The following is a 15,864-nucleotide window of genomic DNA, read 5'->3' as shown; positions in this document are numbered from 1 at the left end:
TATTCAGATTATTCAGATCTGATTGCAGTACAAAATTGTTCTCAAAATGGGCAAAATCATGTGTACTGCAGGTGGGGCAGATCTAACATGTACAGATGGAGCATGTTTCATCTTTGGCCGGCGCTTGCCAGACCCCTTGCGCTGGCGAGCGTCGGCGAGAGAGACTGGGACGCGTGTGCGTCTCACATGCACGCGCGTCCCAGTCTCTCGACGGTGGCGATGCGGGTCCCAGCCCGTCTCCGCTTCAGGGAGAGGGGCAGGGTTAGGGGGGGTCGGCGGGGCGGCGATGGGCACCGGGGGGAGGCGACAGGGAAGGTGGCGGGGACCCGGGACAAGGTCCGTTGCCACAGGGCGTGCGACCGTCTCGCGCGCGCCCCTCGCGGGAGCCGGCCGCTGGCGGGGCTGGCGACAGAAACGCCAGCCCTGCAAAGTTAAGGCCGGCTCCATCTGTATAGGGAGTGTTACATTTGGGTGGGGTGTGTTGAAACTGAAATCTAATTGCAGTGCAAAAAAAATGCAGACAGTTTTTACCCTGCACTGAAACAAAATAACGAACACAAATCGAACTCTCTCTATACATGTTACATCTGCCCCACCTGCAGTGCACATGGTTTTGCCCATTTTGAAAACAAATGTGTACTGTGATCAGATCTGAATAAGGCCTTTAGCTTATTCTGAATATCCATTTCTGCCATAGCCCTGTACCAATGCTGATATTCAGAGTGTGACATACTGGGGGGAATTTACTAAGATGTGTATTCTTCTTCACATGTGATGTTGCTATGGGCAACCAATCAGATCCTGTTTCCTATCTTCTAGAGCAGGCATGTCCAAACTATGGCCCTCCAGCTGTTGTGAAACTACAAGTCCCCTCATGCCCTGCCACAATTTTGCTTCTAGGGAATGCTAAAGCTATGGCAATTAGGGAAGCCAATCCCGGGGCATTTTTTCAATCCCGGGATTCGGGATTGAAAAATGCTCAATCCCGGGATTCCCGGGATCCCGGGATTGGCTTTCCTAACAAAAAACGCCTTGGCCGCCCCGCATTTACTTACATTTGCAGGGGCGGCCGGCGGCCGGGTTGATGGGTGGGAGCCGGGATGCCGGGTGGGCAGCTTCATCCAGCCGGCGGCAGGGTGGGAGCCGGGATACCGGGTGGGCAGCTTCCTACTTCGGGAGCCGGGTTGCTGGGTCAGCTAGCTGGCTGGCTAGTCAGTTGCTGGGTCAGCTAGCTGGCTGGCTAGGTGGGCGGGTGGGCGACTTCATAATGCGGAGTTGCTTGCTTGCTGGGTGGGCTGGCTAGGTGGACGGGCGGCTTCATCTCTGCCTGCCTGCTGCGTCACGCTGAGAGGTCACGCTGCGCAGGGTTGCTCTGCCGGGTATGGGAGTATCCGGGCAGCGGCTGAGCGAGTGCTCAGACGCTGCCCGGCATTAGACCGCATCCCGGGATTGAAATCCTGGCGTTTTGGGGGCCAAATCCCGGGATCCCGCCGATCCCGATCCCGGGATTGGCCACACTAATGGCAATGCATGCTGGGATGTGTAGTTTTTCAACAGCTGGAGTGCCACAGTTTGGACATGCCTGTTCTAGAGGGTGCTAAAAAAATAAGTAGACTTTGATTGGTTGCCCATAGCAACATCCCATGTAAAGTAGAATACACATCTTAGTAAATTTCCCACACTGTATTTTGTAGAATTATTCATTTTTTTTTTATTGTTATTTTGAAAGATCATGAGTGCTGTGTTATTTTATCTTATGTTTCCTTTATTCACTTGCATTTTCTTTTTTTATTAGATTTTGGGGGTATTCAATCCCGGATTCCAACTGTCAGGACATCCTAAATTGTTGGAAACGGCCAATGGATTGTCAGAAAACGTCTGTGAATTCGACAATCCGTTGCTGTTTCCGACAAAACAGATCTGACTTTAAAAAAAAAAAAAAAGTTGGGTCTGACAGCCATCAATGCTGTTGGTAACGGCAGCATTGAATAGGCGAGTACTGATATTTCCCATGTTGGGATATATGTCGGTGCAGAGTTTACACCCCCCCCCCCCTTTGTCTTAAAAGTTAAATTTAATGAAGAATGCCCACCACAGAGTTCCCTTCATTGTCCTCCTTGTAATTAAGGAAAAAAGTAACTTATGTAACTTAAAATTGATTTGCACCTACAGTAATTATTGAAAAAAAATCTATAGTAAATCAAGGAGAAGGGGAAGGATGGGTTTGAACACTGGAAGCTGCTGAGTCCAACAGATGTTAAGAAATCTATTGGAAAATAGTTTTGGAAGAGAAATCAGAGTTACTACAATGCTGCCAGTCCTTATAGACAGTCACCCATCACAGTAAGTACAACCGGGGAGAAGGACGCCAGGACAGTGTAGTGAATCTGGTGGCAGTACAGAAACAATATTAAACAATGATATATATATTGACTACAGAAAATTCTATATTAAAAATATAAATTATTTATTGATACATTAGAAAACCCGTATAAGTCCCATATAGGGAACATAACAAACATACACACATTACCTACAGAGTATGGGCCATTATTTTGATTCACTCGCAGAGGCAAATTTGTTCTCAAATGGACAAAACCATGTGCACTGCAGGTGGGGCAGATGTAATGTGCAGAGAGAATTAGATTTGGGTGGGGTTTTACTTCAAAGTGAGATCTATATTGCAGTGTAGAAATAAAGCAGCTAGTATTTTCCCTGCACAGAAACAAAATGACTCACCCAAATCTAATTCTCTCTGCACATGTTACATCAGCCCCCCTGCAGTGCACATGGTTTTGTCCATTTGAGAAGGAATTTGCCTCTGCGAGTGAATTAGAATAAGGGCCAAGGTCCTATCCTTAAAAATTAAACCATAGATATAAACCATAGATATAAAATAGTGCAAATATCACTCTTAAATGAAGAATAACCGGGCACCTAAATACAATACAAACTCCAGAGGGAAGCGAGTCTCTGCAAATCCTTGGTATTTTCAGGTCCAATGCCGGGAAAAGTTCCTTCGTAAATGTTATGAAGTGGCAGAGTGGAAATATGTGGATTAGTGGTGGCCTTCTCACTGCCGCGCGTGTAGACCCGTCTGAGAGCAGGCGTCTTGTTACAGATGCTGGGTTCCAAAGTTCTTGCTGAATCAATATTCATTGTGGTGATTGAACAAGGATTTTCGGATCTGGGCGATACCAAAAACAATTCCCAGATGTTTTCATCCCAGATTCAGCGCATTATCTTCCAAACACAGAAATGTGGTAAATGAGTAGTCCTGCGTGTTAAGGCCTGAGAATACCTCCCTTTATCACACCTGTGAAATGAACAGGTCTAATGGAATTCCCTCATAAAGCATTAGAATGCTTTATAATTATATATTGTTGTTTATACAATGGATATTACCTCACTGTCTGTTTTTTAAAAGTTGTTTATAACTAATTAATTTACCAAAGTTTTCAGAGATGCCACCCATATTTAATTGGATAATTCCTCAAAAACACGACCTTACAGGAATATTGAGGGGAGCTAATAAGGTCACCAGAAAGTGACAGGAGAATATTCGGTACATACTGCTGCCATTGTTATCTTGAGGGAACATTGATCATGTTGCTGTATATGTTTCTGTCCGTGTGTATCACAGTCTGCAGATAAAACAGAAACAGTAATTACATACAAATATACTCAGATCAGAAACAGTAGTGAGAGGTTATGTGACTGATGTGTACAGTTTGTTATTAAATATTTAACATTATGGGCTATAAAAATACTGCTATTTGGTTATTTAAATTTTTGATCAGCACGGATGGTGTCACGACCCTAGTCGGCAATTCCCCAGATACGACAATCTGAGTATCCCGGCCACGTGACACTTCTACTGAGTATCCCAAGCGTGTGCGTATTTCACCACGATTCCGCTTGCCACCAATCAAAGTAAGCTTTTTGGACTTAGTCCGCGACAGCTTTGATTCTGCCGACACACCAAATTATGAGTTACAGGGTAGCGCTCTGGCGAATTCGTCAGAGGCTTGGGCTGGAAAACAGCAGATACCAGAACTAATTATGACTTTTAATTAAGTGAAAACACTACAAGGCTTACAGTATATTACAGAAACCTAAGTTACAAGATATATGATTAATAGGTAAGTCAAACGTAAAAACAATTTCAAAATAAAACAAAATGGGAATAAAGAAACAAACCACTTCAAGGACACACAGCATAAAGCGGGGTTTGGAGTGGAAATCTCTCCGGATACTGGATCATTTCAGAGACAGGTATCGGACCCATCCCATTCCCAAGAAAATGAACAACAGGTCTTGTGATACACACACTTTTAAGATTTGCAAAACACACACAACCACAGCCCCCACCTCATGAATCTCCCTGTCCAGGGGTTTCCTTAGGATATACCCAGGGGCTGGCTAATTGACTTCCCTTTTGAAGATGAGCAATTTAGCCATTCAATCACCCCCCTGGGGCCTCCTAATTCTTATCTCAAATAAGGTGTCATTCTAGAGTTCGGGAATTGCTTTCCTGACATCTCTTCTGGTCTGGGAAGACATTTGCCAGAGACCCTGGACTTCAGTACAAGTTTTATAGATGCAGGGGGGAAGAAGATAACCTCTGCTTTCCTGTTGAGTTTCAAACAGATGGGCAAGGGTTGTTGGAATAACCTTTTTACCCACCATTTCTTCATAACAATACAGGATGAGTAGATAGCACACCATATCAGAAACAGTATTGTAAACAGAGCATGGACTTCAAATGAAAGAGAGCCCATCTGCCTTCCTGCTTCACCCCCCAGTCCTCCCAACCATCCAGGGCAAAGGCAGGTCACTTTCTCCATTACATTAACAATTAGGGCAGAATGGCGTGGTACAATTACGCTCCTTCTGGCGTAATAATGGCGGTCGCTCATGACAAGATGGCATCCAATCATGACAGATGGTGTAATGGTTAGCATTACTGCCTAACAACGCTGAGGTCATGGGTTCGATTCCCACCGTGGCCCTAACTGTGCGGAGTTTGTATATTCTCCCCGTGCTTGCGTGGGTTTCCTCCGGGTACTCCGGTTTCCTCTCACAATCCAAAAATATACTGGTAGGCTAATTGGCTCCCACTAAGCTCCAGTAAGCTCCACTGGGGCAGGGACTGATGTGAATGTTCAAATATACTCTGTAAAGCTGTGGTATATGTGTGCGCAATATAAGAAACTTATAATAATAAATAAATATTCAAGTGTTCAGCAATGATATACTGAAACCATGGTCAGAAGTTTGTTGCCTACACTATGCAACAGCTTGTGTATGATAAAAATGTGTGTGTGTGTGTATACATCTACAAGAAAACATAGGAGCGCTCCATAGTGCAATACCCAAAGCAAGTTTTTATTGTTTAAAAGGCTTTTAAGAACAAATAGAATTGAGGTCGCTTTTTTTGTTCTTAAAAGCCTTTTAAACAATAAACTTGCTTTGAATACTGCACTATGGAGGCCCCTATGTTTTCTTGTAGATTGATCGACCCCACGAATCCGGGTGTTTGTGAAGGGAGCTGCCGGTCATAATAAGACTAAAGTGCTGGATATACGTGTTGTGACTAAATAGTCCTCTGACTTTGGACATTGAAAGGACTACTACTTCTCTTATTTTTTCGAATATATATATATATATAGAAGAAAGGGTTTTTGACTCTGAGTTGCGCTGGGTTGTGTGTGCAGCACCACCAAAATTCCTCCTGTTAGTGAGGAACGGTGTAGTAATCAGGGAAGTGGGGGGTGATTGGGGTGCGCTACCTAGTATAGAAACTGTACCATCCAATAAAACATTACAATTTCAAAACAGAATACACATTTCTGAAATAGTGTTCTTGTATTTGAGGATGTTCCCAATGAATAAGCTCAGTCCATCTCTGGGTAAATAGTTCTTTTATTGGTGAAGAAACCCGACGCGTTTCGTCTCTAAGACTTCATCAGGGGTAAGAACCAATGGGTGAGTGGATTTTGTGTGGCTGGTCCTATTTGAAGTTTCTGCTGATCACAGCTGATGCAAATAAAATAAATATCACCAAGTCCTTCTTGATGGGCCTCAATTAAATGAAAATTTCTGAGTTGAGAGTCTTGTGTAGGTTCTTATCAAGAACAATATCAGGACGCTCTCTCTGCAGTATCCTCCTCGCTCTGCATTCAAAATGAGACGAAACGCGTCGGGTTTCTTCACCAATAAAAGAACTATTTACCCAGAGATGGACTGAGCTTATTCATTGGGAACATCCTCAAATACAAGAACACTATTTCAGAAATGTGTATTCTGTTTTGAAATTGTAATGTTTTATTGGATGGTACAGTTTCTATACTAGGTAGCGCACCCCAATCACCCCCCACTTCCCTGATATATACAGTATATATATATATATATATATATATATATATATATATATATATATATATATTAGCATCTTGCACCTACAGTATATTATCAGCATCATCCCAGTAGATGTATTTTTTTCATACCTCATAATGTGGATTTTGATTTGCAGAATCTGTTCCCTCCGTCTGTATAAGACATAATAAACATTTTTTGCAAGCAAAACATAAAAGTATCAATATTAATGAATCATACCGCTACAGAAACAACAATGAGAATAATAACTGAGTGAGTGGCCAGTACAGGTTAACAAATCAGTAGGAGGAGTACAGACATACTGTAGTTAGCCAATCAGAAAACTGAAAAATTGAAATACATAAATAAATAAATCAGGTGCATCCAGAAAAGGCGGCCATTCGTCATCATAGTTATCTACATTCAGGACTCAGAGAGGCATACTGTACTTGCTGAGCGTAATTAAATTAAATTGAAATGTTCAAACTGTACTTGGCCGATGCTTATATAATGTTAATGATATTTTTTTTAACAAAGTGGTAAATATTACATACTGTATCTTAATAAAGAGGTCAATTATAATGAATTTCTGAGGGGCATGAAGATAATTTTTGTCAATATATGGACCAATATATGGACAACGCTGATAATCTTTTATATGGCGTTCTACCCATTATTTCAGTTCTACAGTATCTTGTAGTGTATGATATGTTACAAGTTCAAGAATAGACTGATACACCAATGCATTCTGACCCCTGTGATATCACACAATTACACTTATTATACGGACCCTGGTATCTCTGCACTGGGGTACCGAGAATGTCCCAGTGCCCATTGCCCTGAGCCAGAACACTTTAGGTGAATGTGGTTTCAGTGTTTGTAGCCCTCCTTAAATTACAAACAGATTCAGTTTTAACACATAAACCACAAAAACCCCACAAATATAAATGATTATCTCTATGTTACACCCGCACTGCACACAATGTACCTTTGCTCTTCTCAGTATATTTTCATAAATGGGTCCTGATGGCATATTTGTATTCTCATAAACAGGAATTTTTGGGGGGACATCTAGAAAAAAGCAAATTATAAATATTTATAAAAAGAATTGTGGAACTGTATGAATTGTATAGATCTCTCTCTCTATATACACATACACACACAAAGAAGAGTGGCACTCCAAATAAACCTCAAACTGTCAGATACCGGGTGCGACACTCAATGGGAATAGAAATCTGGATGTCAGTGGCGATCACTTGGACTTCCAATAAGCGACACAACACTGTCAGTACTGCCGACGTTTCGTATTTTACTACATCGCCTTTGTCTTGAAGGAAAATTTGAAACATCCCAGTAATTGCCACTGGCATCTAGCTATCTATATATCATACTTCCCTACCCTGCTGCATCCTGCAGGAGACTCCCTGAAATAGTAGGAATCTCCCTCTCTCCCTGAAAGGTCTAGCAATGTCCCTGATGTCACCTAACCCACATTGTGCAGCTGTTACATTTTGGGTAAAAAAAAGAAATCAGAAATACAGTATATACATTCAAATGGGAGCATCCGTGGCATTTCCATGCATTGGTTATTATAAGGCACTTATTATATGGTCCTTATGGCTACATACATTTTAAAGGTTTCTCTTGGCCACTTTTATGGAACCACGTGTAATACACAATACACGAGCAACCCTGACACATATCGCTAGGAAATCGGAGCAATGGTATGTTTTTACCTCACAGAACAGACTCTTGCAAAGCTGATCCAAACTTTCCTTTAAAAAGGGAAATATTGAGAAGCCTGCACAAGGCTTGCCTGCCATCTGAGACCTGCATCTTAAATCTAAAGCAAGCAATGAGTTAGAACTGGAGTTTGGACTGGATTTGGACATAAACCGAAACACTGCCACATTTTATTTTTGCTTTTTCCCAAATTACCATCTGTTTCAGCCTCTGAGCTGAGGAAAACTAATGTATTACTCTTTGTTCTACTGTTTCTTTACCATGAACTTCATTATGTACCCCTGCCCCCACTGGAGGCAAAGCCTGTATGCGGTACCTTCACTGGTTGCACACCCTGCCAGCAACAATCTGCGCAGTGTACCTCAGATATTTACCTCTGTGTGCAGGATGTAGTGTTCATTCTTGCACCCGCCATTTTTTGGGGCCTATGCTGTTCCTCTGTCCTGCATGGGGTGTTGCTTTCTGCCTTTGTGCTTCTGGTGCTCCTGGGGCTATATCTCAGCACTGAGTTGCAGGCCGGACAGCACTGGAGGTGCTATGGCGGAGAGCGGCACCCTGAGTGAGGGGGAGGGGCTGGGTTATGGGAGTTGCAGGGTGCTAGAGTGTACACAGAGAATGGAAAAAAAGGGGAAGAGACTGCGCTAGTATCCAATATTTAGTGAGATTAATGATTAAACATTTCAAGTACCCCTTAAATAATTTTTAATCTTAAAATTGAAAAAATATAAACTCCACAGTAATGAAGGTCAAAATTTGACCATTGAAAAAATCTTAAAAATAAGGGGGGGGGGGGGAGAGAATCAGATTGAGTATTGTGACTGAACTGATGATAGTTGTAAGTCCATACGATACCGTATTTTGATGAAACAGCTCTGGTTATTCTGAGCTCTAGTTTGCAGATATAGAGTCCATTTCTTGATTATCTTCACTGGTATTGTTGTAAGAGGGACAAAAGCAATAGAGCCCCACTGGCAGTTCCGTATAGGGGATCCAAATACCTCTTCAGTATATCCGCCAGATAGATGTTAGGGGTTGCCTCTGGGTGATGGTGTTGACCGAGGAAAACGTTTCCTCAATGGTCAAATCTTCAGAGGTCCAAGATGGGATTCTCTGCTGTGTTTGTCACACGCAGCCGCGGCGGTGCGCGGCGGGCATACTACTCACCCGTTCGCGCCCGCCGTCAGCTAGCGTGTAGTGGTCTCCAGGTCAGCGGCAGCAGGCAGCAGCAGTCTGGATGGCAGCAGGCAGCGTGGGACGCCGGCAAGTGTAGCGGTATATGCTGTAGGGGCGCCGGGAGGCCGGCGCCGCCATCTTGATTAAGGGCAAATAAGCAGATTGGTCCATGTCTGAGGTTTCCGCCCATACTGACCTGACAGCCAATGGCAGCAGTCCTCTAGGGATATAGGGGATCTGCCTAGGCCTGTTCAGTGTCAGTACAAAGAGTCTCCAGAGGCGTTCACAGCTCCCATCTGACTCCGGCTCTCTGTCTCACCTCTCCTGACTTGGTGCCTTGCTTCCAGTGCTCTGTGTTTGGTTCCGGTTCAGCTTAATCCCATCGCTGCCAGTTCTCTCCACAGTCTGGTCTCTGCCTGCATCCCTGAGCTTCCTGGCCTAAGCTCTTCAAGCTGTCTGCTTCCAAGCAACTTCCATTCTTCAGTCATTATCCATCTTCTTTCAGTCTTCAAGGATCCCTCATTTCCATCAAGCACATTCTCTTTCCGGATTCCCTCATTCTTCAAGACCTCAGCCTGCCGTCCTCAGTGTCCTGAACTGTCATTGTTTAAATTAACTTTTTCTTCTTTCAAGTGCCTTGCTGGCCAATTATTATTATTACCACTAACTGCCACTTAGAGAAAGTATTCAAGTGTGTATTGTTCCATTTATGAATTCTATTATTAAACCTGCACGATTTAATCCTTCCTCCTCTGGTCCGTCTCCGGTTGCTACACACCACACGACTTCATCCAGCCCTTCAGTTGTGACAGTGTTTCATGACTATATTTGGGTTCAGTCAGTCACTTAAACCACCAATGCGTTTCACTCCACTGGGGAGTGAACCACCTTCACACCTTGAAAAATCTCCCCAGTGGAGTGAAACGCGTTGGTGGTTTTAGTGACTGACTGAACCCAAATATAGTCCTGAAACACAGCAGAGAATCCCATGCGTGGGGGTGCATTTAACATTGTAAGCACCCATTAATTATGTAATTATGTAATTATGTAACTTGTAATTATACAAGTTATAATCGCATCCCATCGCATTGTATGGCGTTGTATGCCATATACAATGCCATACAATTTAAAAATTGTATGCATTGTGGAACATCGCGCGATATCGCATGCCTTATGGTCTGCGATGCGATGGGCGCCGTGATACTACACAAGTACCGTTTAATCATTAATCTCACTAAATATTGGATACTAGCGCACTCTCTTCCCCTTTTTTTCCCATATCTATTTTGGGGATTGACACCCCCACCATTGTACTGCAGCTTGACAGAGCCACTCACACCTCTGCGCCTCCAACAGGTAACCCAGTTACCTAAACCTTTCTTTTGTACACAGAGAATGTACTACTTGTGGCTCTATTAATACAGAGTTTATCATACTATTATACAGATCGGTTTTCCCATATGTGCATTGCGTCCATGTGTTTCTTATCTCCTACAGCAGTGGTTCCCAACCTTTTTTCTCTCCCGTACCCCTTGATTAGGCTTTTCATTGATAAGTACCCCCTCCTCTCATTTTGAAATATGGACAGTACTTAGCGGTATGCGGATCCTTATGCATGTCCTTCTATTAAGGAGGAGCGGAGGAGTAGTATACAGCAAGGAATCATGCCCTTCTATGTCTAGACACTGGTTGTGTATTATCTCCAGGATTCCCTCTAACACCGGTAGGATTAATGCCGCTGCTTCCTCCACCTTTGTCAGTGCTGGGCAGATGACTGCTGATGTCTGAGGGCAGTGCGGGAAGCTCCCAGTGGATTGCTGGTCAGACATATGACACAACATGGTTTGTCTCCATGGCAATGGGACTTCTTCAGCCATCAAAAGACCTTGTCATCGTCCGCCATTACCAATATTATTTTCAAGTACCCCCAACTGGTCTGCAGAGTACCCCCAGGGGTACTAGTACCCCAGGTTGGGAACCACTGTCCTACAGCATATCCATCGTAGTGCGCCCATAATGGCTGCCTTATTTGGTATGCCTGCGGATAGGATGAAAAACACATGGACCTGATGGTTATGGTGGGACACTAGCACTAGGGCGCTGAAACCACCCATTTTGTGTTATCTCTTCTGGGAGTGATCTATTTATCCAGAGGTAATCCTACGTTGTGCGCCCAAGACGGCTGCCGCACCTGGTACCTTTTATCGTTGGAATATATAACCCACAGAAGTTATTACTCAAAATGTCTGCACCAACCCAGCAGTATGCTTAATGTGCTCTCTACATTAAAGGAGCCCATACACGCTCCGTTCTGGGCGTCCGTTTTGTACTTTTAAAGTACACATCGTATCGCATCGCATGCCTTGTGCATGAATTGTGCATGCAATGCGATGCAATACGATGTAAAGCTAGTACAAAAAGTATGTGCAGCACATACTTTTTGTACTGTACGATGAGATGCGCAGGAGCGCGCATCTCAGAGTACAAACCAGACGGAGCAGGAACGGAGCGTGTATAGGCTCCTTAAATCCTTAATTCTTTCTGTTTTCCAACTTCATGCAATTCTAATGCCGTTGTTCAATATTCCATGTTTTATTTTAAGTGACTCCTATGGGAGAAAAGCGCTATACTGTATAAATAAAATTATTATTATTATTATTATATGTTACATCTATGTTTGTATAAGCATGAAGAAATAAGGTATATTATAAATATAAATACAGTATATTATAAATAAGCCATAAGTACGTACTTTTCTTTACTATGAAGAACACAATGAGTGCAATTAGAGTCACCCCAGCGAGCACGCCGATCACGATACCGGCTATCTCCCCGCCATTCAGTCCACCAGGAGCAGCTACAGGATAAATAATAGAACTGTACATCAGGAATTTTCTTTTGATTTTACTTTAAAAGATAACAGAAAACGATGTTCAATTGAGTTTTATAGGGGAGGGGCTGGCATGCAGTTGAGGGCAGATACAGCTGGCACCGCCCCCAGACTCTGCCGCCCAGTGCAGCTGCCCCGCCCACTCTTTACACCGCTGGTAGCGCCTTTCTCCCTAGCCTATCCTCACTATACAGATCTCATACAGCCCAAAGTGATTGCCTTGTATCCTTGTTGCCTTGTATGCCTTGTATGCACTAATACTGCATAATATGTGCAAATTGTGTTGCACAGGAGGAAAACCTCACAAATTGCTCTTGCTTGGACTTTGCCTTGATAAAGCAGCAGTGATACCCATTACAGATAAGACTGGAGAGGAAGTTGTTACATTATTACACTTACCTGTGACACATTGTATTCACTGCAGCTTCACAAATGTAATAGTTTAGGAATGGTCAGATCCTGCAGCCATGACTGGGATGGCGTACGATACATTGTATGCAAAAGGACCGCATCCGGTGTATCATATGCTGTCCTGCTACCGGGTGAGTTGGCGGGGTATCGCATGAGAGGTGATACCTTTACATTAATGTATGGGGGCCCAACGTATTTAATGGAGATAAAGGGGGGATGCTCTAACATCCACGCCCCCTTACCGCCACCCACGCCTGAGATCGCATACATAATTATCGCATATGCTCTAACATATGCGATAATTATGGCAAAGGATAGCTCTTGCGTTAAGAGCTGTCCTTTGCGGTGGGAGACAGCTGGCCCCATTGGGACCCGGCGGCTTCCCCCTCCCTGAAGAGGATCAGTGCAGGGAGGAGGAGGAGGTCACAGGTCCGGATTAACAATGGACCTGATGGAGCTACAGCACCAGGCCCACTCTCCAAATAGGCCCATTTTGTAGCTGAGGGCCAGGGCTTTCCAACGAGCCCAGCCCCGCGTTGCTAGCCCCCTGGGAACCAGAGATACCATCAGGCAAAGCTGGAACGATTTCCCCGTAGGATAATATGGGACCCACTAATTCCGACCCCCACCTGACTTCAATGGCTGCCAGATCTCAGTCGAACCCAAATCGCTGGGCCTTCAATATGATACCAGGCTGGTCCATATGGGTTTATTGGTTCCAGAGATATTGCGGGAAAACCGATTTTTGAAATGTAATTTCATGGCTGTTCATGTTGTTTGAGGACAGATTTATCGGGAACCAAATGTCCCTGTTTCACGGGACCAAAATCATTCAAAGCCCACTCAAAAGTTCAATATGATACTGGTCTTATGTAAATGGGTCAGTTGGTTCCGAAGATATAGCTGGTTGGTTAAAGGGGGGGAGGGGGTTCTTTCTCCCTCGCACCAGAAAATGCAGGGACTAGGCTGGTGTTAAAGGGGCCAGCCTAGGTAAGTCCCTGCATTTTCTGATGTGAAAGGGGTATTATTTCAAACTAGGTGATTCATCGCGCCCTACGGGCGCTCTTCACACCGTCGTTAAGGGCTGCGCCCCCTTAATTTGTGAACATTTGTATATGAGAAAGATGGTTAGAATTGTATGAAAGATGGCCTGTATTGCAACTTGAGTTATAGGTGAAATGTGTTAAATAGAGAGCATATGATTTGGAAGGGGGTGTGTATTGTTTTGTTTAATTAAAAAGCGGTTACAGAGTAAGATGTACATTGATAGTGTGGATGGTACAGTGACATTTGTAGGTGTGTGGGGGGGGGGGGCTGTGTGTGAATGTTGTTTAGGTGTGTGCAATAGTATAGTAGGGTGTTTTTGAGTCAGCGGCTCCCCACTGGCGGAGTTCACGACACAGGAAAACAGGAGGCTGGGTAGTGATAGGGGTGTGTGGACATAAGGGGGACTAAAGAGGAGGGTGGGAGATACTGTGCAGCTTCTGCCAATGGGTGAGGGTCCAGTGTGGCAGTACAGGAGTACAGGATGGTGGCCCTAAGTCAGTGTCTCCTCCTACTGGGTGGGAGTTAGGGTACATGAGAGCAGGAGGCTGGGCTATGAGGCATGATAGTGGCATGTGGGCAAAACAGCGTCAGCGACTCCCCAGTGGTGGAAGTTACGGTTCAGGAGAGCAGGAAGCTGGGTAGTGATAGGGGTGTGTGAGTATACGGGGGACTAAAGAGGGACTTAGGGGTGCCATGAATTGTGGGAGGGGCGTGAGGGGGTGCCGTGAATCAAGGGAGGGAGGGGGCGCAGGTGTCCGCGGATTGCGGGAGAGGGCGGGGGTCCGCAAAGCGTGGGAGGGGGCGTGAATTGCGAGAGGGGGGATGCGAATTGCGGGAGGGGTGTGTGTGCGGGGGGTGACGTGAATCGTGGGAGGGGGCGTGAATCGTGGGGGGGGGGGTGCGCGGGGGGTCCGTGAATTGCGGGAGGGGGGGGGGCACGGGGCGCGATAAATCACCTAGTTGGTTATATATTCTTGTAGAAGGATGGTAGGATGTTGCTGTCATTCAGAAAGCATTTACATAAACAGTAATAGTAGCAGTAAAAGATCTGACTTAAAACACCTACAGTAAAACAGAACAGGTGTTATATATTATACAAAGAATTGGTTGATGATGTGTAGGTTGACGTGCACATAGTTGTCACTGTAAAAAAATTGCTACAAAAAAAAATCAACACAGAAAGGTCAACACATGTAAATGTTGACATAAGTGTGGCACTTCATTGGTGTCCATGTCGACACATAAGAATGAATATGAAAACATTCAAAAAAGAAAAAAAACTCATGTCAACCTTTTTCATTGTCGACCATAGCCGTGTCAGTGTTTTGCATGTGCCATTTAATCATTGGGTTGCCGTGAATCGCGAGCGGGGGTGGGGGGGGAGGAGGTGAGGTGAGTCCGCCAATCAGGGGAGGAGGGGTCGTGGGTGGATGCCGTGAATTGTGGGAGGGGGGGGTCGCGGGGGGGGGGGGGGTGTGGGTGCCGCGAATCGTGGGGGGGGGGATGCGGGGGGTTGCAGTGAATCGTGGGAGGGTGGGTCGCAGGGGCGGGGGGTTGCCGCAATGACAGGGGGGGGAATCGCGGTAGGGGGGGTCGCGGGGGTGGGGGGTACCGTGAGGAAGGGGGGGTGTGGGGGGTTGGCACAAATCGTGGGAGGGGGGTCGCGGGGTGCCACGAATCGCAGGAGGGGGTGTGTCACGGGGTGGGGCCGCAAATCGCGGGAGTCGCCGCGAATTGGGGGGGGGTGTGCTGTGAATCGCGGGAGGGGGGTCGCCGGGGGGTGCCGCGAATCGCCACAAGAAAAAATCAACACAGAAAGGTCAACACATGTAAATGTTAACATAAGTGTGGCACTTCATTGGTGTCCATGTCGACACATGAGAATGAATATGAAAACATTGAAAAAGTGAAAAATAAATCTTCAAAAACTCATGTCAACCCTTTTCATTGTCGACCATAGCCATGTCAGTGTTTTGCATGTGCCATTGAATCGTGGGGTTGCCGTGAATGGGGGGGGGGAGTGACACATTGCTCTGTTTCTGGACTTTCTTCTTAATTTATGGATTACCATCACCTGTGCTTAAACACCTTTCTTATCAATTACCCTGTTTAAAACAGGTGATGACAATCATAAATTAAGATGGAAGTCCACAAACAGAGCATTCTGTAGCTCCTGGAGAGGGTCATGTTGGGAGGTATGGAGGTGTGGGGCGCTCACCTGG

General features: G+C 45.0%; 1 protein-coding gene across 2 annotated transcripts in view; it reads right to left on the bottom strand.

The window, feature by feature from the left end:
• Nucleotides 1-1,995: 1,995 nt before the first annotated feature.
• The window catches only part of LOC146042252 (Fc receptor-like protein 5), a 39,246-nt gene continuing 25,377 nt past the window's right edge, over nucleotides 1,996-15,864 (bottom strand). Inside the window, exons 6-10 of one of the 2 annotated variants that reach the window (XM_083162178.1) lie at nucleotides 12,047-12,151; nucleotides 7,367-7,449; nucleotides 6,510-6,551; nucleotides 3,574-3,644; nucleotides 1,996-3,316 (exon numbers count right to left, since the gene is read on the bottom strand). In XM_083162178.1, the coding sequence (XP_083018304.1) occupies nucleotides 3,585-3,644; nucleotides 6,510-6,551; nucleotides 7,367-7,449; nucleotides 12,047-12,151 (290 nt within the window). In that variant the 3' untranslated portion in view covers nucleotides 1,996-3,316; nucleotides 3,574-3,584. Of the gene's footprint in view, nucleotides 3,645-6,509; nucleotides 6,552-7,366; nucleotides 7,450-12,046; nucleotides 12,152-15,864 lie in introns of both variants that reach the window. The other variant, XM_083162177.1, reaches the window with a different exon arrangement.

Source organism: Crinia signifera, chromosome 19, assembly GCF_055691185.1.
Source record: "Crinia signifera chromosome 19, ASM5569118v1, whole genome shotgun sequence".
Lineage (NCBI taxonomy): Eukaryota > Metazoa > Chordata > Amphibia > Anura > Myobatrachidae > Crinia > Crinia signifera.
The sequence above is the reverse complement of the archived record's forward strand: the minus strand, read 5'-3'. Positions and strand labels throughout refer to the sequence as shown.